Here is a 22,939-nt window from a genome sequence, read left to right on the forward strand (position 1 = left end):
TAGCAATCCCTGTGCTTTTCTCAGTTACCTGATTTTTGTCCCGTGGTTGTGGTTTTAACCCTCTCCAGCCATATCATAGGGCTAAGAAGTATGTTCAGGAGGTATACTGAGCTGTATATGCATAAACCTGCTTTTTAAATCCCCTTTGATTTATTGTCATTTTATTTCCAAAGTTTTTTATTTTAGGTGTGTTTTGTAAGTATTATTTTGTGTGTATGTTCATACTGTATAGTGCTGTACCTGTGTGTTTGTGCAGATATGACGTATAATTTTATATCTGAACATACAAATCTGAAGTCATGGTTGCCTCTTACCAATTTTTTATGCACATCGACCAAAATGTAACAGTTATTGTGTGGTAATATCAGAATTTTAAAAGATGCTTGTTTTATTTGAAAAATGAGGCTTGACGAAACTGATTTGTATGACCAAACACACAAGACGCATACTACACAAATGGGGGTTTAGATCGGTTTGCTTGCCTCTTTAATGTTGGGTTCTCTAATCCTGCTCTTAGAAATGTTTTTATTTTGTTGTTGTATTTTAACGCCCGCTTTATTAGACCTGCTACATTATAGATGGCTGGAAATGGTTAAAACGGTTCCTAGTGATTTTCACCTTTTCCAATTTTGTCTTTGTGACGGACAAGTTGAGATACAGCATCAGTTAAAAAGTATCAACACATTTTTTTTGTTTAGAAGTCAACTTATAACCCTTAGAAGGCTGGCATTATGTATCAATGTCATCCCGCAGATCCATTCTGTTCCCCATCTTTAAGCAACTTTTCTTTTTATCTTTTGACACCATTGTTATTTTAATTTCGTTATTCCCTGCTGCTTTCTAAGCCTCGTACTAATAATGAGTAGATACTTCGATACAATGTCAAGGTAAGGTGATCTATGTCTGGAGCAACTATACTTGTCTGTATCCCAGAGAAGAGAAGTTGAAAGACAAGTATACTTGCAGCTTTCTAAGGGTCAAATCCAGCAGTGTGTTTTTAGGAAAAGCTTCCTTGGTTATACAAACTACAGTACACTCAGGGTGCATCCCTGGGTTCTGGTATAACCTTCACCTAAGCTACCTAAGAGTCATGTAGAGTCACGTGCATGAAGCCTACTCACTCCCTGGCTAACACCCTGATGTTTGTTTGTCAGTTAATTGTGAGATGTGAAAGGCATACACAAAAAGTGAACCATGACCTGAGTTATGTTACTCTGTGTTCTCGCTTTGTGTATGAATAGTCAGTATTTTAAAGTTGAATAGTTTTGTTTATGATGGAGCCAAGATGTGGATTTGACTTAATTTTTCCATCTCTCCACCGCTCTCCACCATCCTCTCTCTCTTTTTTCATATTTCTTCAATTCTCATAGCAGGTGCAGGTTCCCCCGCAGTCCACAAGTTCAATTTCTTTGGTTTCCTGCAGCACCCCAACGGCCGTCCCCACTCCTCAGCAGGTAAGACGTCCTTCTTCCCAATCACATGGTCTCTTTTCCTTCACCATTGGCATAGATGTAGAGCAAAGGCAAACCAATCACTCCCCTTTAAAACACTTCCAGACCTTTTTGAGTTTTGTTTTCGCTCTGGATTCTCTCCTGCGTATGAAAGCTGTGGACATCAGAGGTGCCTTTCACTTAAACGGTCTTGTATTTGTTTCTTATAGTATGGAGGTTACTACGTCCAAGCGCTCCCTTCGCAGGTAGAGAAAACACCCATTTCCACTCTCTCTGCCTTCTCTCTCTCTCTTTCTTACATTTAACTGAATCTTTTGTTTTAGTTTGTCATTTCATTACTATTTGCACAATTTGAAATGTTGCACAGTATTTAGATGTTAAATAACGGAAGCTTGCAAATGCGAGTATTACCAAATCTGGGTCTTTAATACATTTTTCTTGAAGAACTAATTTGAGAATGATTGTTGTGATAAGATTTGGTTTCTGTTTCTTCATAAAGTTGAATATGGTGGTTTTAAGTAATGTTCTGGAATCTGTTAATAAGTTTGACTCTTCTTTTAGTAGATGAAAGCAAATTGTAAATTAGTCCCAAATTATAACATATATGGATAAAAAGTCTTGTGGCGTTAAATGGTTCAATCAAAGGCATATTCCCAATTCCCAAGTATATTTATTTGAGGTAAGTAGTTTGCACAGACATGACAGGGCAAGTTTAAGTGAGATCAAGACAAAATTGAGAGAGTGAGAGAGCAAAGTCATTCATGGAAAATGGGCTTATGTTTTTCTTCAGCACTCTTCCTCCCAGCATTGCAGTAATATTAAAAGAGTAAAATAATCAAGATTTGTGCCTGGCTGTGGCTCTTCTGTTTTCCATTTAGGCTCCTGTATTGCAGCAGGTGTCTCTGGGACCACCTTCCCAACCAGGTGTGTCTATACCCCAGCAAGCTCCTCAACAGCCTCCCAACGTGGTTCAGACCGGCTCCCAGACACAGTTGCAGACCGGGCCTCCTCCCACACAGGTAACACACACAGCAAGTTCCTACTTTTTTTTTTGCACTGATGCTGAATGCCATTTCATGTTGACTGATAAAGCCTCTTCCTCATTGGAAGTTTTTGTTTCCGTTTTCATTTTTAACCTGTGTGTGTATAAGTCTTTCTCAGATGAGCTTATGTGCAGTGTTTTCTAGCATGCTGTTTGTATATGTTGCATGTACGTCATCTGGGTATTGTTTAAAGATGAGTCCACCTTGTTTAGTGCTATGATGTTTTGTCCGGAAAACCTGTTTGTCCTGGAAGCCCAGATCATATTGTTACTATGCATTGTGTTGTGTTCCACCACAAAGACGCTCTCTCCACGTTTGCTTTTGAATATAACTGTACACATGGGTTGATCTCACAAGTCCATTTTTTACTAAATAGTTTAATGTGTTGTTGTGTAGCGACAGCTTTTAGGCACATAGAAAGAAGCCCCTGCTAATTTAATCTCATAACTGTTTGGCTCGTAAATTAAAGTTGATGTTTGTTTTGCTTGTGTTGATGTAATCCTCAATTCACTCCAAGGCATGCCGTCTGTTGTTTTTGCAATGGTTTATTGAGACATCGCTCCTCTCACACATAATCAGGCCTTGCGGTTTCCATCAACCTCACTGATTGGTCCCTGCACCACCCCAGTAAACACAATTCCCCCTTCGTCCTCCATCTACCCAGCGATCAATCTGATCCACCTGCCCCTCTGCTACCTCTCCTAGCTTTGTAATAAGGCTCCCTGCGTGCCGACCTTGGCCCCCGCATCAGTACCCTCATTGCTGCTTCCAGTCACAGCGGTTCAGAGGTCCCTGCCCCAGCCGATACCCACACCCTCAGCAGCGCGGCAACCTATAGTGCCAACCATCATTGTGGCCACAGTCCCCACCCCTGCCGAACATCCATGTTTGCCAGCAGACACCCCATTCCAGGTACCTGGAACTGACTTCTGCCAGCCCCCGACTAGCTCTCGACCCATTAGTGTATAGTGTTTTTTATTTTCCGAGGATAGTCCCATTGAGATGTAAATCTCTTCTTCCAGGGAGTCCTGGCCAAAATGGCAGCACAAAAGTTACACTTAAATCAACTTCATACACATCAAACAATTAGTGCATACCAAGAGATCAATTTGCAAGATCAAAAGTTCCTCAAAAAAGGTGCATTCAAAGAAAATGCAGTTATGCAAAACTCTGTTTAAACTCTTAAAGCAATTTGGTAGAAGATCTCGTCGTATAATTACAAGTGTGATAAAATAGAAGACTACAGATATAATTAGGTAATTTTCCTAATTGCCTTGCCAATGAACAACAACATGTGTATATTTTTCTCATTTGAGACAAGGAGGACCAGCCTCTTAATTCATACCAGGAACAGTGGTGAGTGCGTAAAGAAGTACCAGTCACTAATCGTAGGGCAGCATGGTACACACAGTCCAGATTTTTAAGTAGAGTTAAACTTGCATGCATATATAGCACATCCCCATAATCTTCAACCTAAAGGAAACAACTTTGAGTAAATACTTTTCTAGCTTCATAAGGAAGACGTTTCTTGATTCGATATAGAAAACCCAATTTAGGTATAATATTGACATAAAAGTCCAGCTTTTCATTCAGCCATATACCCAAGTATTTATAACTTTTTTTCTCTTTCTATATACTCTCCTTGTAATGTTAAAAAGGGTTGTCTGATTTGATACTACTACGAGAAAAAAACATATATTTAGATTTTTAAGAGTTAAAAATCCTTTTTAAGTTTATCAATGACCATTACAATGACCGTAAAGATTCTTGCAAAAGCTCCAAGGCTCGATTTAAAGAGTGCCCTACAGTATAAATAACAGTGTCATCGGCATAGGGATTTATTTTACTTGAGATAATCCCAAACCCTAAATAATAAATATCAACTGAAAATAAAATCGGTCCTAATATAGATCCCAGAGGAACTCCGTTTGTAATTTTTTGATCTGTTAAAATATAATTCTCAGCTGAGACCCACTGAACTCTGATTAACCAATTCATAGCCATTTCACTAAAATCAACATACTCTAGCCTCTGCAGCAGAAGTTTATGATCCACGGAGTCAAACAAATAATGTGGTTTTCTAAACAAACAATTTATAGCATCATTTGTGACCAACATTACTGCAATAGACGTATAACGACCTGATCTGAAACCTGATTTCAAATTTCATTTTTGGTTAAAACTGTTTAACTTGATCATTAACAAGCGATTCAAACCCTTTTGTCATTACTGATAATCTTGAAATTGGACGATAATTATCTAATTCTGACGGATCTCCACCTTTCAACAAAGGGATAACCATGGCTGTTTTCCATGTACATGGAATAGCGTTTGAAGTTAAACTTAAGTAAAGATAGAGGTTATAGGCTTCTTTATCAGAGCTGTAGCAATTAAAAAAAATAAGGCTCTATTTTATAAGTACCTGCTGATAAATCTTTAACTAAACTAATAGAACTAAAATGACTATTCACAATATTTTCTTTCCCCTTAATCACACTTTCATTAGTTTTAAATAATCAGGCAGACAGGTAGATATTTTGGTACCAGAGACTGATTTGGTTAACTTTTAGTTTAAGCTGTTTGCTGTCATTGTACATGTACAATGAGATTATTTCTAGTGGTAATGCTGCGTTTGTCTTTCGCTACCGTCATCTCATGGTCTTTCAGTTTTTGTCGTTCTGTCTGGGAAGATAAAAAGTGAAATGATGAGGTTGATTTGATAGTCTTTTATTATTAAATTTATTGTTTTTCTCTCTTGGTGTGTTTATTTCCTTTGCTTCACAAAGAGTCAGCCTGATTTGAGCCTTTATTTCTTCTAATCATTTTTTTCTCATCTAAGACTCCTCACACCGTCGCTCAGACTTTGACAACAGAGCTGACACAACTTCAAGGTCCTGTTGTGGATAGGTAAGATCCTTCAGTTACCAGATTCACAATGTGTAATGGTTTATTATTAAAACAAAAAAGGAAAATTTGATAAAAAGTGCTAGCACATCAAAACATTTTTTACACTTTCAGTTATTACTCTGACGTGGCATCTGGGCTCAGTGATGGGAATGATGGCGTAACGGGCGGCAGACATGAGGGTCGTTCGGCAAAACGACACCAGCGCAGATCAGTGCGCAGTCGTTCGCGCCACGACAAGAACTCTAAAGCCAAGCTCAACGTCCTTAATGTATGTCTGCTACATTTTGGAAATAAGTTCTGAGGATTTTTGGTGAGTTACAGTGGGAAAAACATCTCAATCTTGTTTCAGATCTCAAGCATGGGCGACAGAGTTGCAGAATGTCAGCTGGAAACACACAACAGAAAAATGGTGACGTTTAAGTTTGATCTAGACGGAGATAACCCAGAGGAAATTGCACAAATAATGGTAACTTGATACACCACCTGCATGTTTTTAATACCAACCAGATATGCCCAATGAACTTGATGTGACAGAAACAATTTCTGCAATATCCTCCTTTTTGTTTTAGGTTCTGAGTGAATTTATTCTAGAAAGCGAGCGCGAGTCCTTCGTTGAGCAGATCCGGGAGGTCATAGAGACAGCTGATGAGAAAGGTGTAGAGCGAGAACGCAGCCAGGTAAGCTATGCTCAATAGCATCGTAGTGTCATAAGGCAGAATGACATAGTTTGCATTGTAGACCATGTATGATATGTTACACAAAAATATATATTTTTTTGACAACATTGTCTAAACAACTTAAATGTGTCCAAACAGGCGGTCAATGATCATGTGCAACATCTGCCCACCATCTCTGCACCCCTTGAACAAGGTAAAGTTTATGATCTTAGCATGATAGACAAATTAATGTCCCATGCTAATATCATGTCAGGACTGAGGTCTCTCCTTCACTTGTTCTTTCAGGCATACCGCCTTATTCAGCTGCCCTGGTGGTCCATTCAGCAGGCCGCAGGTTTATCGTAAGTCCAGTGCCCGAATCCAGGCTGAAAGACCAGTTCTTCAGCTCAGTCCCTGTGGGTCAAGAGACTTCATCCTGTGAGTGTAAATCAAGAGATAAGAAAATGAAGATTTTGGGTTCAAGTTCGTCTGTTGGACATTTTATGCAACCGTATCCTAATTCTGTATTTTTTCACACCTGCTTCGACTGCAGCACCAGGTCTTGGGCTTTCAACGTCTGCGTCCGTAGTCAGTCTACAACAGGCGTTTTTGGAGATGCGTCAGGGCCATTTTGACCCCGGTCCCAGCACTGCACCACCAATGCTCCACACCTCAATGCCCCCTTTATTGCCCCCTGTAACACCCGTGCCTTCTGGCACCGCCCTGATGGTCTCTCCCCCACTAGCACATGTGTCTGAAGTAACATATTTGGCATCTTTACCCACTGTTTCAGCAAACCCTCAGGGGTCAACATCACCACCTCCTACCCTTCAACAGACGCCAACCTCTGCCATGACCTCCACACCCACCCATTCACTGCCCATGTCTCAGCCCCCTCTGCCTCCAAGTCAGCCATCTATACCTACTGGCATCAGTGTTATTACATCTCCCTCATCTCTGCCTGTGCAAGCTGCCATCACCATGCCCGTCTCTACACCGTTCCCCCAGGCAACAGTTCCTGTGCCAGCGCTGGGTAGCATGGTCGCATCGCTCCCTCATCCTGTGGCTCCTGTGAATGTTGTGGGTTCTGTTTCCGGCGGCAGTGCCGAACACCCGTTCATCCCCTCCACGACTGCTCAACTCACGCCTACTGTAGTTCCCACCACAGCTTTTGAAACACCCCAGCTCGCACCTTCCACCATCCCCACCACTGTAATTCCCTCCGCAGACTCCCAGCCGCAGGTACCCACCCTCCAACCTGTCACCACAAACAGCCAACCTCAAACCTCCACCGTGCCCAACCAGAGCCACATTCATTGTGTGGATTGCGACAGCGACCCGCAGGGAAAGGGCGTTGATGACATCCAAGCTCTTGATAAGAAACTACGTTCTCTCTTTATGGACCTGGGGTCCGGTCCGCCATCTGCCCAGTCCGATATCACGTCTGACCCAATGGCGACCCCAAGCGTCCCTGGCACCTCCTCCCCAACCACATGCGCCACCCCTAGTGGTACCCCCCTCCCTCCCTCTAGTTTACCCCTGAGCACCTCCGGTCTACAAACGGGCTCCCCGATGACCGCCATGGGTAATGGATCCACCCCTGTCGGCTACAGTCAGACAACACCATCCAAAGCTCCGTTGTCAAGGTTACCGGTGAGCAATGGCTAATTTAATGGTTGAAGAGAAAATGTTTATGAAAATTGTTCAGACTTCACTCAAGATCAAAAGAAAATACGATCAGGATATTTTACAATTGATAATAAATATTATACAAACAGTAAAGGGCCAGTTAAAAAAAAGATTGACATCTTTACAGATTTTCTTGTTTTTATTATTTTATTAACTTTACTCTCTCAACTACTAACAATATGAAAACCTGTTATAGTCTGTTTGAATCACATGTTATGCATGGCAGAATTTCATACGTGGCAAAATGCATGAGATTTTAAGTGTGCATCTCTAGCATGTGACTCAACTAACTCTAAAATTATATACCAAGAGCTAGCATGATGGAGACAACTCAACTTCCCAAACATGAGTCTTTGGCTCCTGTATGCTGCATGTAGCTTGAGATAGCTTCTCAGAGTCAAGTATCTGCCAGCACTTGTTCTTCACGATGGTTTAGTTTCTTTTCCGTCTTCATTCATTAGGTGTTGCCTGCTGGCCTCGATCAGGCTGGCACACCACCATCAGAGCACCTACCACCCTTCCCAGGACCTTGTTTAATCCAGGTGCCTTTATTGCTTTCTCTCTCTATCACGCTGTGCTTTTAAGTTTGGATATCGTTTCCTGTGAAACACACGGAGCATGAATAACTAGTGTTGCTATCCTGTGAGGTCAAATAGGAGCATGACCTTTGACTCGTACTAACTCGCTCCTCTATTATTTCTACTTGGAGAAATGGATTTTGTCAAACCATGTTCTCACATATAGTAATGCATATTCGTGTTACGAAACCCTCATACTTTATTTGTTAAAGAGTACATAACTAGGGATTTTTAAGGTCCTACTTTGGTATATGGAGTGTCCAACAAGTTTATTTACATAGGTGTAAAAACACAATTATTTCGTAATACCTTACTTCTTGAATGACTCTTCGTTCCGCCATGAATCGCTCTAATCCCCTCCTTTCCACTAGCCTAATCTGATGTGATTGGTCAGATGCTCTAGTCTGATGTGATTGGTCTACCTCGAATGAGGCTCACGAGGTACAGTGTTTGGGGGAGAAGATTTAAGTTTTCGCGGGCAGTCCTAGCAAAACCTAGGCGGGGACTATATGTAGTGATGTAAAACGTGTGAAATTTAATTTCCATGATATCATGTTATGTACTCTTTAATAGTAAGTTATGCATATTTTAAATTATATAGCCAAAGGAAAGATTAATCATCAGTAGTTTTGATTATCTTTTGGTTTGATACATTTAGATGCCAAACCAAATTGTTATAATTTTCCTCGGCTCAATCTTAAAACCTGCTGTCCTCGACCTCACATTCAGTTTAGTCTTTACATTCTGGCCCGAGGTGATTCACACTAAATCTTGTGTGTTTATGTAGAATCAGAGCAATATCTTTCATCTGCCTCTTAAAAGAGGAAATTAGTTTCAAAGTGCTTGTTGGCCCTTAGCCGAGCCATACAAAACATTTCAGGAACAGCAGAACGCCGACCAATTTGAATACCAATTTGAGCTGTAGCATGACAGGAAACCTTAACTTGGATTAAAAGCATTCAGCCCTTCCAGGCAATGGTCATCTGACTTTTAACTTACTGTAAGAGACTGCTGGATTTAATTAGATTCACTGTTCCCATGTCGGATTTGCGTGCACTTGCCACAAGGAAAAAGCGTATGTGTGTTTTTTTAAATGTACTTGACTAATTGGTGAAATGGATTGTGTAGTCTCAGCAGCCCTTGGAGGATCTGGATGCCCAGCTGAGACGAGCTCTGAGTCCAGAGACCGTCCAAGTCGGCAGCGGCACGCATCAGGTACAAGCACACTAACAGGGCTGACCGAAAAACACCAGAGCTGTCTGCTTTTGTTAAGTTTGCCTAAAGATTCAACACTGGAATGATTTATAAACACAGAGCAGATCAAACAATGTCTCTCAGATCTCCAGCAATTTTAAAGAGAGGATTATCTTCTTTGACATCAGTTTGGGCGTCTTGAGTCACCAGTCGAAACTGAGAAATCCTGATTTGATTTGCGTACTGGTTTAAGATTCTTGTGTCTTGCATGTCGGGTCTTACACACCTTTTTGTGAACAAATGTCATTTAGTCTGCGTCTACATGTTTGTATTGTAATTCCACTCGTCTTTGTTTTGCTCTGCAGTGCTCCGTCACCGGGATGCCATTTGGAGGACAGCCAGGTGTGTGCTGCCAGATTCACAGATTAAACTTTGATGTCGAAATTTACACAACAACATTTGCAAAAACACAATCCTGTTTATACTGCGAATGATTTATCGGTGCATGTTATTCTTTAGAGGAAAATGTCTTTTTATTTTTGATCAGAATATGATCAACTTTGTCTTTTAAACGATCCACCTTTTTACCCTGAAGTTAATGTTGACTGATAGCTGTTTTACATTCCTGCATAATACAAATATGCAAATTCGTTCACCCATTGCTCACAAAAAAGAAATCCATACAGGTTTGTAGTTGTTACAAAGCTGTATGGATTTCTTTGCTGTGCCGAACACAAATGAATATATTTTAATGAAAGTTTGTAAATAAGCTGTTTTAGGACTACCATAGTCTGTCCTACTATGGGAGTCAATGGTGACCCAAAATGGCTTATGAACAATCTTTCATTAAAATATCTTTACATAATATTTTAAAAAGGTGACAAGAACCCATTATTTGTGGCGTTTATTGATGTTGCTCTTTCAGTTCCGTTTTCCTTGGATGGAGAGCCAGCAGCTGTGCCCGTGACTGGAGGCTACAAACTGGGACGATTCCAGGTACCTCAAATGATTTAGCATGACAGTATTATTAGCAACTGGAAGTTAAAACCATGTGACGCCGAGCTGACTTACTCCTTCTATCTGTTGTTTAGGTGTCAGTAGCTTCTGATGAGAGTTCCCCGCAGGTTCCCACCACCTTCCACGATTCATCTACCACATCATCATCATCTTCCACCTCATCGTCCTCCTCCACCCTCTCAAGCCCTGAGCACACGCTGCACCGCACCTCCTCTCCCCTCAAAAACGCTGCAGTGGACAGGATCGACAGCCCCTCTGCTTCCTCCGACCGGAACGCCGTCTCACCCCTGCCCACCACCATCGGACGTTTTCAAGTCACTACTAAGGCGGACACCAAAGTGGGTCGTTTCTCGGTGAGCGAGACGTCCCCTGAACCCCAACCGGGACCTCACACCCATCCTGCCTTAGGAAACGGTCCAGCCCAGAGTCCCGGCCCTCTCAACAACTCCATCAGCCCCTACCCAAGCAGCGACAATGACTCGGAGTTCGAAGACGAGGACTTTAAGAAAGAAGTCAGCAGACTGAGGGAGAAGTATGTTTTCACCATTTTCCCCCGATCTGATGTGATGGATGGTTTATTGGTATTTAAGATCTCTGTTACCCCGTCAGGCACATGATTGAAAGCCAGGCCCTGTACGTCAGACAGAAAGCCGAGATCGACTCCCTCTTTGCACGTTTGGGCAAAGCTCCGCCCGGCATGATCAACCCACCTGTTTTGAATCCCGCCGGCCGCAGACGACGTCCTACCAAGAGCAAAAGCAGCAAATCCAGCCGCAGCAGCTTGCAGAGCAGTAAGAGTCCCGTACAGCCAGGTATTCCCTCCCTCTGTCCTGCCTCGTGCTTGGCATTATGGGATCATTCCGTAAAAGAGGTGCCTCGTCAGCCCTGTCACCTTTCTGAATGTGAATTGTATTATAACTAGTGGTGGGCCGTTAACGCAGTGAGACTATTATCGCGCGTTACAAAAAATGTTGCGGTTAATCTATTCTCAAAGTTGGGTTGGCAGCTGGGTCTATACTACGCAAGCTATGATGACTTTCACCTTGATATTTTAGCGCGGATGTATACCAGCTTAACTGCACTGTACGGGGCGAGAACGAGATTTTTCAACTCGCGTGATTCGCGTCATTCGCGGAAGCAGAAGCCGCCTCATCATCTCATAACCAGGGCTTCATTCGCGCGATTCGCGCAGCAAGTTGGTCTATTGGCTCTTTGCATTAACATATAACTCACTCGCGCTTGAGCCGCCATTTGTGTTTGGTCCGAACACAACATAACGTTACTGTGAAATTACCGCATCAAACATGACGTGCTAATATGCTATGAAGCCGCCGGGTTTGCTTCAGGGAATATTAATTTTTAAGAAGCTTCCCAATAGAAACATCGACAAGACTAAGGTTGTTTGCACCTTGTGCAATGCGGAATTGGTTTAAAAAAAACACTTTCTCTCAACAGGTAGTGGTCTAGCTTTAGTTGAAACCAGTAACTTTGTATTGAGATCTAATGTATTATGGCTCCTGTATGACATATCGCTCACTCTTTGTAAGTTGCTTTGGATAAATGCGTCTGCTAAATGACTAAATGTACTGTAGGAGCTCTTCCAGTCTCAAGTACCACCTAAACAGAAATCATCCCTTAGCTAATGCGGAAGTAACACAAATTCATTTTATTGAACATAATTTATTTTTCATCACCAATTATCATAGTAGAACAGCTTTCTCAAGCAGTTTGTGATGCATTTTGGAAACAGGAGATGAGCCCCTGGTCTAATGCACCACCTGGCTTGAGAAACCCGTTCTCAAAGACTTACTTTTAGTCATTATTTGGGTAGCACACATATTCTGAATGCCTTAGGCAGAATTCAAATGAGCCATTTTAATCTAGATTAATCTAGATTAAAAAAATTAATCTATGCCCACCACTAATTATAACACGTCTCAGAAAAAGGCACCCGTTTTACAGAACGACAGTGTGTGTGCCTGCATCTTCCGTCCTGGCTCTGATCAGCGCTTCTCTGTGTGTGTGTTGTTTCAGCAGCCAGCACTTTATCGGCGCAGAGCGCTCCCTCTGTGTACCCGTCCCAGCAGGCGTTTCTGGCCCCTGGGGGGATGATAGATGGGGGCAGCAGCCCTCTGCTCCAGTCCTTCAAACCCTCTCCCTCTAATGAGAACCTGTGCTCCGCTTACACCAGCGACGGCACACTCTCCGCGCCCAGTTTGTGCGTCACCTCGCAAGGTAAAATAAAGGCCGGACACGTCACAGCCCACCGCTTGACCCCACATGTTTGCTGAATATAGTGATCTCGTGCGTCTTTCGTGTTTTGTTTCTTCCAAATTTGAGGAGACCAAAAAATGATACAATCGAGAGAAATTGGATTTCATGTTAGCAGTGTTTATTTATTCTGAACGTTGTGGTCTTATTTCTGGTGATACGGGCATGTCAGAGAGACCCCATCTGAGACGGTGCATGTTTTGATGTGGATGGAGCTGCAGGGCTGATGCTTATTCCTGCGGGGGGCGCTCTTCTCCCCTCCTTTTCTGCGCAGCTCGTTGCTCTCCCACACCCCTCCTTCACCTCCTTCACTCTCTATCTGTCAGGAATTCATGCCTTACTGACCTCTGTTATCATTCTCACTGTGTATTTGTGTACACTCTCTTTTTCTCTTACTCCATCTCTCTCTCTCTTTCTCTCTCTCTCTCTCTCTCTCTCTCTCTCTCTCTCTTTCTTGCTTGCCCTCTTTTCCCTCTTTTTGTACCACAGGCTGTATAAAGTTTAGCTGTGGGTCGGAGAGAGTGACCTTCAAACCAGGTGGCAGGAGGACGCGTTTTCTGAGTACGCCCTGCTTGGCTCTTTGTGTGTAACGCTTTTTTCTTTTGTCTCCTTCGTACACTGTCATGTGATTGGTTCTTGATTTTGCCAGGCCCCCCGATTGGCTTATTTTCAGGAATCTCAAAATCACCCATACATGTTGCTAAACATATACAGTACAGTCCCTTACACGTATATGTCATAATGTAGCAGTGCATGCGTTTGATTTTAATTCAAGAATTGATCGCAGTCGACCAGTTGATGTTTTGTTGGATTCAGTTTTGACATAAAAAAACAGGAAATGAAACCGCAACATGTCCCTGGACACAGGTGCTACTGTATGTTCTAACTCAGACGCAATGTTTTCCATTAGCAGTCAGAAGAAAAGACGACTAGCACCGTGTGTTCTCACGTGGTAATACCCCTCACTAGAACAGTATAGTCGCCACAAGATCACCTCCCTCCATTCACTTTACCCTTCATAAAACAGTACATTATGTAAAGGCTTTGAGTAAGACTTTAGGCTAGCTTGTTTTAATGCACTCCCATGATGCATTGTGTCGGATGTTGAGTAACACTGATTCTCTCAATCCCATCGTTCTCTCCATGCTTCAGGGAAGATGGTGAAAAAAGTCTGCCCCTGCAACCAGCTCTGTAGTAATTATCTCTCTTTTATACATCCTGCCCTTTCCTCTCTGCTCTCTCCTGTCGTCACTCACTCCTGCACTCCCTTGTCTTGTGTCCTGTGGCCTGTCACATTTCTCAGGCTGACTTGAGCATTTCCTCTCTGATGACCCCATTCATGTGTTATAAGTGTGGCATGTGATGTGTGTTCATGTGTAAATCTCTTAAATATAAGTTCATATAAGAAAATACCAACATGAAAACTGGTGGGGGTGCCTATAGATATTTCAAGATTTTCCTACAGCTCCATTCTTAGATAAATATATTGAGTTAAATACTAGGGCTAAAATCCAAACTCATTCTTAAAGAAACGCAACATTATATTACCGTAAACCATAGACATAAATGCTAAATTGTATTTCCGGGCCCCAGATTTTTTTTTTATGAAAAAGAGCATTTACACAGCGTGGTGTTGGGTGTCTGGAAATTCCAAGTTTACAGAACATGTATGCATATATGTTTGTGCACATAGAGTCAATGGCACTCTTTCTAAACATCTCACCGCCCGCAGCAGTCCAGTGCACTTTAAACGGACTGGTCTGAACGCTCATCACATTACACGCAAGCCAGTTCAAAACCGCAGACTCCTTTTTCTGTGCTCATCTGCATTCTTCTTTAACTCATTTCTCTCTCTCTCTTTTTTTGTACGTCCTTGTCCCGTTCGGATTGGCTTTCTCACCCATTAAAAGGGTTTAATGAAGCCTCACTTATATGCACAGGGCTTAATCACTGCACAAACCAGTGTATTTGAGGCGAAGCTGCTCGGACTTTCACAGAAAAACATTTAGACTTAAAGGACGGTTTTTACAAATAGAAGGCCAAAATACAAGAGATTGGTGAACATGGTGAATGGAAGTCATCTAGTAAATGCTGATGTCGAACTGTGTAGCTTTCCTTGCCACTTTTCCATCGAAACTGTGCTGGTGCTCAGGCTTTAACATTTAAAGACATTTATTTCACACGTGTTGTATTCGCAAGTACAGTGTGGTTATTTCAGACGAACAGAGACAACACGACTGGCTGAATACTGGACTAGCTGTGCACTGTACCTAAAATTGCATCATTCCAGTTGGGCTGGGTTTAAAACTTTTTCCTGACGTAATCCTGCCCCCTGCAGGACTGCGGATCCTGCTTTGAATCAAGCGAGAAACTTTTAGAGTAGATTTATTGTCTTTTTTTCAGCCCAGCACTTGCACTCGAGGGAAAAGGGTGTGCCTGTCTTTCTAAGCATGGCTTGCTCTGGACTACGTTACCCAGAATTCTCAGTTCCTTACGGACTTTGTCTGCTGTCCTAACAGGTCTTATGCATACTGCCAGTGGGGATCCTTTTGGGGCATCATTAAAATGATGAGATGTGATTTTATAAAAATGTGTTTGTTTGTAAGCTCTATTAACTTACACTTCTAATGCCTTTTTTTTTTGGAGAAACGTGCGCACTAAAAGCGACAGCTTAGAGCAGTGCATGATTCGTTTGGTCTGTTTAAGGACCGTCATCTCTTGTTATGACGGTGATGTGTCTTACGAAGGAGCTGAGGTATTTTAACCCATCTCTTCAGCCCGTCTGCTTCATCTCGCTCCGGAACAGTTCACCTAAACAAGAAAGTTCTGTCATTTCCTCACCTTTATCTCTTTCTTTTGTGAAACACAGTTATTTATAGCACATTGTTCCGCCTGCTCTTATCTCAATGAAAGTGAATAGTGACACCAGCTTTGTCTTCCTCGCAAACTGCTTTTACAATGGATTCCTTTTTTGGATGAGAGAAGTTGAGTCTTTTGACTAAACCTCTTGAAATTAAGAACGTATGAGGTCACATGAGGATGAGTAAGTGGTGACGTCTTTATTTTTAGGTGAACTGTCCCTTTAAGTGCTCAGTAAACAGTGTAGTCTAAATGTATCTACTCATACCTCCTCTCCCAAATACTAATTCTAAAACTTGAAACATAACTTTATAACTCAATGATTAAATCCTAAAACTGTACATATACATTTCAAATGAATAAAGAACAGAATAACCTCTTCGTGTAGGAGACATTGCAGTTCATTTCAAGCTAATACTGGAGCATTTGGTGACCTCGTTTCATTTGATCACCATCTCGCTCCTTTAAACGCTGTGTTGACATCATCATAATGACAACCATGGCAAGCATGATCATAAAACGCAGGCCGTTTAAAAAGGTGAAGTGCCTGAGATGCTGTTGTAACACTTTCATGGTGCCCTGTTTTGCAGGCTGGATTCATAGTGATAAAACTGTCACTTTGGCATCACAGCGGACGCCCAGGTGCTCCATAGGGCCTCACTGCCATGACTTCTGTTTCCTACATACCTTATGTATATGAAAATATACATGTATAGTCTGTGGCCATCAGCTGTGGGTTTGTGGGACATCGGTTCAAATTACTTCTTTACATTGTCATTTTTCTCTGCTTAGGGACGAGCAGCACCACCTGCGTAGGGACGGCAGGAACTGGTCCCAATCAAAACCAGCCGTCCGTCTCTCAGTCCCAGAGCTGCAAGGGGATGTTCACAGACGAACTGCACAAGCTGGTGGACAACTGGGCCAGGGATGCTATGAACCTGTCCCAGGGCAAGAAAGTCAACAAACATCAACAGCAGTCGGCCCCTCAGGGCAACAATTACGATGTAAGAACCTGAATTTGAAAATTTTGGAGATTTACAGAGCACTGGTGATGCTAAAACAGCCAGCGTTTTTACATGTCTTTTCATCATCTCTCCTCAGATGGTCCCTCCTGCCAACATGGGCCGTAAGTACTCCGCTCCGGGACAGCTGTGCCCAAGTAGCGCTTCGAATCTGAGCGCTCACCCACCCATACCCAACACTCCTGCTACCTCTCTAGGAACCCGGAAAGGCTCCCTGTGCCCAACGCCGCAGTACGTCTACCCATCCGCACCTTACAGCGCCCAGTGGGTCAGCTCCGCCCCGCACGCCCAGAGTGGCCTACTTGCCGCCTCGCAACCCCTGGGCCAGTTTCCACCGGTTCCCAACCCAATACAGACCTTCCACATGAGCACTTTGCAAAAGTCAGTCAGCCACCCCGGCGGACCCAACCTGAAGAGCACATAGTGCAGGGCCTTGCCGTGCCAGGCCCAAAGATTTTGGTGGAGGGGACAGTCAGAGAAAGAGGCAGGGGGAAGTTTTGGAATTTGGAATGTGTGTGTTATTGCGTTGCAAATTTGTCTGGAAGCGTTGAGAGGTTTGGACAGTTGAGGGATTGAGGAAGACCATGCAGATGAGGAGACGGAAGATGCCAAGATGCACCTGCGGAATCTTCTTGTACATTTACAGATAACGCCCAACCAGACACAGGAGGGGACGGAAACTAAACGAATGCAATGTGATGTGGCCAAAGACAGTCTTGACGATTGTGATGGTTTCACATCTTTCAAAATGTGTAGCAAAGTCATTGTTCACCATCCAGGCCCACACATTTGATTCCGGAGTGATTTGAATCGACTGGTATTCAAGAGGTCTCGCCTTTTATCTCCTCACACTCGCTCATCGTCAGCAAACAGACAGGAGACATACAAGCTGCGTACACCTGTTGTTCCCCCTGCCCTCGACCCTCTGCTGCAACGCCATGAAAAATGCAATAATTTCAATGGTTGGGGAAAAATAACCTGTTTTAAAACGCAAAAAGTGTCCTTCATTCGATAAAACGAAAATCTGTGTACAAGATCGTACTTTGTTTTTAAATTGGGTTACGAGGGTTACGATTCCATTTTTTTGTTCGTTTGGTTTGGTTGGGTTGGTTTTCTTCCCTTACGCCCATCGAGCCGGCCTTGTGTAGCAAATGTTAGGGAGATTTCTGTTTTTCAGATGTTCAGAGGCCTTTAAGCTGCCCCGGGGTTTGTGCTACAAAATACTACGGCTTCCCAGCATGCTTTGCAGCACATTCACATGCTTAATATCCTCTTCCACCTCTCTCATCGGGCCACACCGTAAGGCGAGCTGTAATTGTGTAATATAGTTAAGATAAACCGATCTGTTCCTTTTGGTAGGGGAGCCTGTCCGTCAACACCCATGGCCCCCTTTGCAGTGAATTAGAGGTCAACATTTTGCTCCACCCATTTACTGTAAATGGCCACCATTCACGTTGTCTTTATTTGGGATGAGTAGATGTGACATGTAGACCCATTCACAGACAAAGCTCTAAAGGAACAGCTTTGTTTGATCCTGCCAGCATTTTGGGGCCCTGTTATAATAGTTGGCGACAGTCAAATGAGAAGGTTGAGTTCTGTATGGACCTGTATTTACTCATCAGTTTTTGATGTTGAAACACTGTGATTATTATAAATGTTGTTGGACAACATGCGTTTAAACTAAAGGTAGAAAAAAAAACATGAAATTGTGAGGGTTATGGATATTAGCGTTCATGAGATGTAAGGCTAGCTATTTCATTATTTCACAACTTATTGGAGACACTTTAACCTTTTTTTTCCCCCATTGTATTTTTGTGTATTCGAAAAAAATGTGAATGTAAAATGTAAAAATGTACTTGAAGAAACTTTCCCTTTTTTGCCCACGTCCGGTGAGCTTTCCTGAAGATTATAGTGCCTTGCTTTTTTACTTTTCTTTGCTTTGGGCTTTGACGCCTGCAGAGAGTCTGAACGATGCCGGTGTTTGGACCTCACAGAGGGTGAATGTTTGTACATTACAGAATAAGATATCGGTTTGAGTGGCGTTCTAGCTCGGCTATGACTGAAACCATTTGATGGCACAGTTGTAGACATTGGACAGTGTGCGAAAAAGGAGTTTTGAAGCTTGGGCTGTTGTATGTAATGCACGCCGATACCAAGAAACCTGCTGAGATCATCTGGATAAATAACCAGGTGGGGCTTTTCTTTTTTGAAGGCCGGGTGCCTGCGAAAGTGCATAAATGCCATTACTATACTACGAGTTTAGATGATCTTAGCATGCTTAAGTGTGCATATCAGCAGCGCACCCTTCTATAAATGTGTCACCATGTTCCCTCGAGAGAGAGAGAGCTCTTAAACATCATGACCGGCTCTTGTGATGGTGAGGAAGATTGAGATGCGATGCAAAGAACGTTGGTTCACGTGAGACGGTTTGTTGTATGTTTTTAAATGTATCCTATTTGCTTAACTGGCAAAGACACCATCCGTGTGTTGAGAAGCACTTTGACTAGTTAACTCAGTTTGGACGTTGCTGTGACAGGACGTGAAGGATGCAGAAAGATGGAGAAAGATAGCAACCCTCACCAACACGACATGGCCAAAACAGTTCTGGTTCAGACGAGCGGTTGCAGTTGTTTCTTTGCTTGAGACTCGCTGTGTAGATAAGTTTTCAGGCTACTGCAATGGCCTCGTGGTTTATGGCTTAGTAGTAGTTTCTTACGGGATCCCTTTTGTAGCAGTCACGCAACAATTGGTCAAGTGCCGGTCGAATCACTCTTGTAAATGCTTTCAGTCCTAATTCATCATTTACAAATGTACCGATGTTTAAAACCTTGTTTGCCAGGTTAAGACCGTAATGGGTACAAAATGTAGTGAAGTTGAACTTAGTTGAGACACTCATCACCTTAACTACTGAATGGACTTGGATTATAATTTGTTGTGTACTGCTTAGTGTACTGAGTGGAACGTCTGGTACAGAAGAACATCACTAATCAGCTGTACAGTATCTGTTTTCACCAGCCGCGAATGGCTCCGTTTTTCTTTATATTTAAATAAGTTGTTTTAAAGATGGCTTTTGCTTTGTACACAACGCATTACTTGTTTCTCTTGTTTTTTAACCCGGAATTGAATTCACCGTTACGCTCGTTCATTGAAACTGTGAACAAACCAAAAGGTTTTTGACAAAGAGGTCCCACCTGCTCAGTGTTCAGACTTAATGAAATCTGTCGACAGCTACCTTGTGAGTGCCATGTCCTCATTCCAAAACGTAAGTGTTATTCGCCCTCCCGTACTGTAGAGGGCGCTAATGTAACTGCAGTGCAGAACGTACAATGTTAAACCAGATTCACAATGTGACACCACGTTCCCAGTTTACCAAAACTACAGAGATGACCCTAAACTTTGTAAATTATAAACGCCAACTTTACCCCTCACCATACTTTTGAGAAATGCGGCTGATGTGCAAACAAACCTCCGATTGATACATTCAGATTCATTTTTGTCTATAAATGAATCATAGATAAAAGAATCTTGGCATTATACAAGATACAGAAAATGCACACGGGCGCGCACTCAAAAGTGTGGAAATGAATAAAACGCTTTGTTTTACCGTCTAGTCGCCGTCCTGTGGAAGGAAATACAACAGAAGAATGTGTACTTAATACTGTCCTGTCATTAAGTTATTTTGTTTTGTACTAATATACGATCCGCTCGTTTCGTCTCTAGGTTTCATCTAGCGACTTCATTCAGTGTTTCTCCGAGTGATATTTAACATTGTACAAAAATGTTAAAGGAAAAAAGTTAGATAAAACAAATACCAAACGTAAACATGTAGGCAATCATTGGCAAGTTTAACTGTATGTTTTGCACTAAGTATAGGACGTTCAAGCTTCATATAGAACTGTGCTTTGCGCTCCAATAAAACAGCATTTGTTACCTTTATTTGTAAACTTAATAAAAGTCATTTAAATAAAAATGACTCGTCTCTGTTTCTCTGTTATTCAAGGATGTTAGTTTCTTAAAGACCTCGTTCTGGATGTCCCAGAAAAGCTATTTTAAAGTTGACCGTGTGTTCAATTTCTCACTCGCACAGGAAAACACAGGTGTTTGGCAAAGCATTAGTTCCACTAAGATTTCAATTTTTGATATAAATGATAATAAGGTTCACAGAATGTTCTTTACATTGTGTATGTTGATCTTATGTAGAAAACAGCAAATCACAAAAAAAAACTTTAGCTGTGTTTTCACAGACAGGATCACATACAGTTTGATTAAGAAATTGTGCGGTCGCAGACACTTCTAAAGCAACATTGTCTTCAAGGTCTGTGAATCTGAAATCAAACCCATGATCTTATGTTGCTTGCTGTTGAGTTACATGAACAGAAATCTCTTTACGTCAACACAGATAAGCATGAGACTTCACCACCTGTAGATTGTTATAGATATTTGGGGCTTTATATAAGAAGGCTGGATCAACAAATGTCCAAATTGGTGTCGGCCTTACAACAGAGGTAAGAAGTCTTTCATTTCTTGCAGAAAGTTGTTTGCATTGTTGTTTTTTATTTGACAGTGTGTCTGTATCTAAATGCCTTTAAATAATTTATCATCACCGAGCAATAATGGACATCTGTATATATTTTTTGACAGCCATGGCGTTCTTGAACAATGTTCGATTGGCATGTCTAGCCATGCTGATGTTGGCTCTACATCTGGAGTTAACCAGTGCTGCTGTACAAGTTACACACTTAAGAGCCAGCAACCTCTCCGGCGCCGATCCGGTGGGAAATAAAGCCGATGCATATGTGAAGGTCTGGTGCAATGGTGTATTTGGGGGTATGACGGAACATAGCAAAGGTGACAATAACCCCTGGTGGTCCGCAGAGTTCAACTTTCCAAATTGTCAAGTCCATAACATCCTGACGCTGGAGGTGTGGGACAAAGATATGAATTATGATGACAAAATGTTCACATGTACCAGACAGCTGCTAAGTGGTACTCATGATATCATTTGTAACCAATCTAAAGGAACTCTGTATTACAAATTCAGGTTGTATTAAATCTATAAATAACAATAATAAAGTCGACCTTTGCATTTCACGTTCTGCATGGTTTCAATTGAAAGATGTTTGTTTCTGCCCGACAGGTTGTGGTAAGGTGGTAAAAGTTGCTTCTTATACAACTTTTAACAGTGCTGCAATAAAATAAAATGTTTTTTATTTAAATTAAAGTAAGTTCCATTCAAATGTTTTGACGTCAATCAAAACGTCTTCAAGTTCCTTTAGAGAGCTTGAAGCAATGAATCTGCTTAACTCATAACTGTGGAGGTTGTTGTTTTTAAAAGTACCCATGATAAATGATCTTTCCCATATTTCATGTAATGAACACTGCTGAAATGTTCACACTGTTGTCCAAATCAAGTCGTGCTCGTTTGTAGTCACGCATTCTCTGGGTCCCATGATCTTGACATCATTTTAAAAAAAGTTTCTTAAAATAAACAATTTAATTTATAATAGGCTAAAGAAATTAAACCTAAGAAGCAATATTTGGGTAAGAAAGTTAAAATCACTAAACAAAATTGCTTAAACTAAAATGATTATGAAAAGGAAAAATAAAGAATAAAAACCTAAATATCTTTGCTTATAAAATCCTGATTTTAAAGCTAACACAGGACAGGGAATGAACAATGTGGTTCATGTTTTCTATAAGGATCAATTTTACCCGTATACAACATAAACGTAAAACGAACTAAATATAAACAATCATATGCTATTTAGGCTTTGTGTCAGGTACTGGTGTGGAAAATAATGCATTGATCATTTCACGTATTCCTTGGAAATCCGTCCATCAACCTTGACATTGTTAGTGCTACTCTATAAGCTACAGGAACACTTTTACGGGAACACTTTACAATAAGGGTCCATGAATAATCGTAATACTCCAATATAGGTTCAATATAAAGTCGTTGAATAATCAATACTAATATCTGAATTATTACTTACCTCCACATGAACTGATGATGAATGAAGAAAGAAATAATCAGGAATTAATGAAGGTCTAACCTAAGTTAATACTGGATTCATGTGTTAATACTGCCCAGGTTAACTTCATGTTTGTTTGTTAATGTGTTAATTTACACCTGGCAGTAAAACTTACCAAATCGACCCGTAAATAAAAAACAGTTCTTATGGGTACTTGTGTAATATTTTCTATGAATTAACACATTCAATTTTATCACAATTTTACTACTTTTAATGTAGC

The 22,939-nt window shown here is 41.6% G+C and overlaps 1 protein-coding gene across 12 annotated transcripts in view; it reads left to right on the forward strand.

The window, feature by feature from the left end:
- wnk1b (WNK lysine deficient protein kinase 1b) overlaps positions 1-20,660 on the forward strand; it is a 63,339-nt gene extending 42,679 nt beyond the window's left edge. For 3 of the 12 annotated variants that reach the window (XM_056748531.1, XM_056748537.1, XM_056748542.1), the window contains 21 exons: positions 1,371-1,454; positions 1,661-1,696; positions 2,330-2,470; positions 5,334-5,401; positions 5,513-5,669; positions 5,751-5,867; positions 5,971-6,078; positions 6,217-6,271; positions 6,364-6,495; positions 6,611-7,710; positions 8,208-8,288; positions 9,453-9,539; positions 9,884-9,920; positions 10,444-10,514; positions 10,610-11,067; positions 11,145-11,347; positions 12,570-12,770; positions 13,296-13,388; positions 13,959-14,000; positions 16,458-16,669; positions 16,767-20,660. In XM_056748531.1, coding sequence (XP_056604509.1) covers positions 1,371-1,454; positions 1,661-1,696; positions 2,330-2,470; positions 5,334-5,401; positions 5,513-5,669; positions 5,751-5,867; positions 5,971-6,078; positions 6,217-6,271; positions 6,364-6,495; positions 6,611-7,710; positions 8,208-8,288; positions 9,453-9,539; positions 9,884-9,920; positions 10,444-10,514; positions 10,610-11,067; positions 11,145-11,347; positions 12,570-12,770; positions 13,296-13,388; positions 13,959-14,000; positions 16,458-16,669; positions 16,767-17,111 — 3,828 coding nt within the window. In that variant the 3' untranslated portion in view covers positions 17,112-20,660. Of the gene's footprint in view, positions 1-1,370; positions 1,455-1,660; positions 1,697-2,329; positions 2,471-5,333; positions 5,402-5,512; positions 5,670-5,750; positions 5,868-5,970; positions 6,079-6,216; positions 6,272-6,363; positions 6,496-6,610; positions 7,711-8,207; positions 8,289-9,452; positions 9,540-9,883; positions 9,921-10,443; positions 10,515-10,609; positions 11,068-11,144; positions 11,348-12,569; positions 12,771-13,295; positions 13,389-13,958; positions 14,001-16,255; positions 16,308-16,457; positions 16,670-16,766 lie in introns of all 12 variants that reach the window. The other 9 variants (XM_056748534.1, XM_056748543.1, XM_056748539.1 and 6 more) reach the window with 8 other exon arrangements.
- Positions 20,661-22,939: the final 2,279 nt, after the last annotated feature.

This window comes from Triplophysa dalaica, chromosome 5, assembly GCF_015846415.1.
Source record: "Triplophysa dalaica isolate WHDGS20190420 chromosome 5, ASM1584641v1, whole genome shotgun sequence".
Lineage (NCBI taxonomy): Eukaryota > Metazoa > Chordata > Actinopteri > Cypriniformes > Nemacheilidae > Triplophysa > Triplophysa dalaica.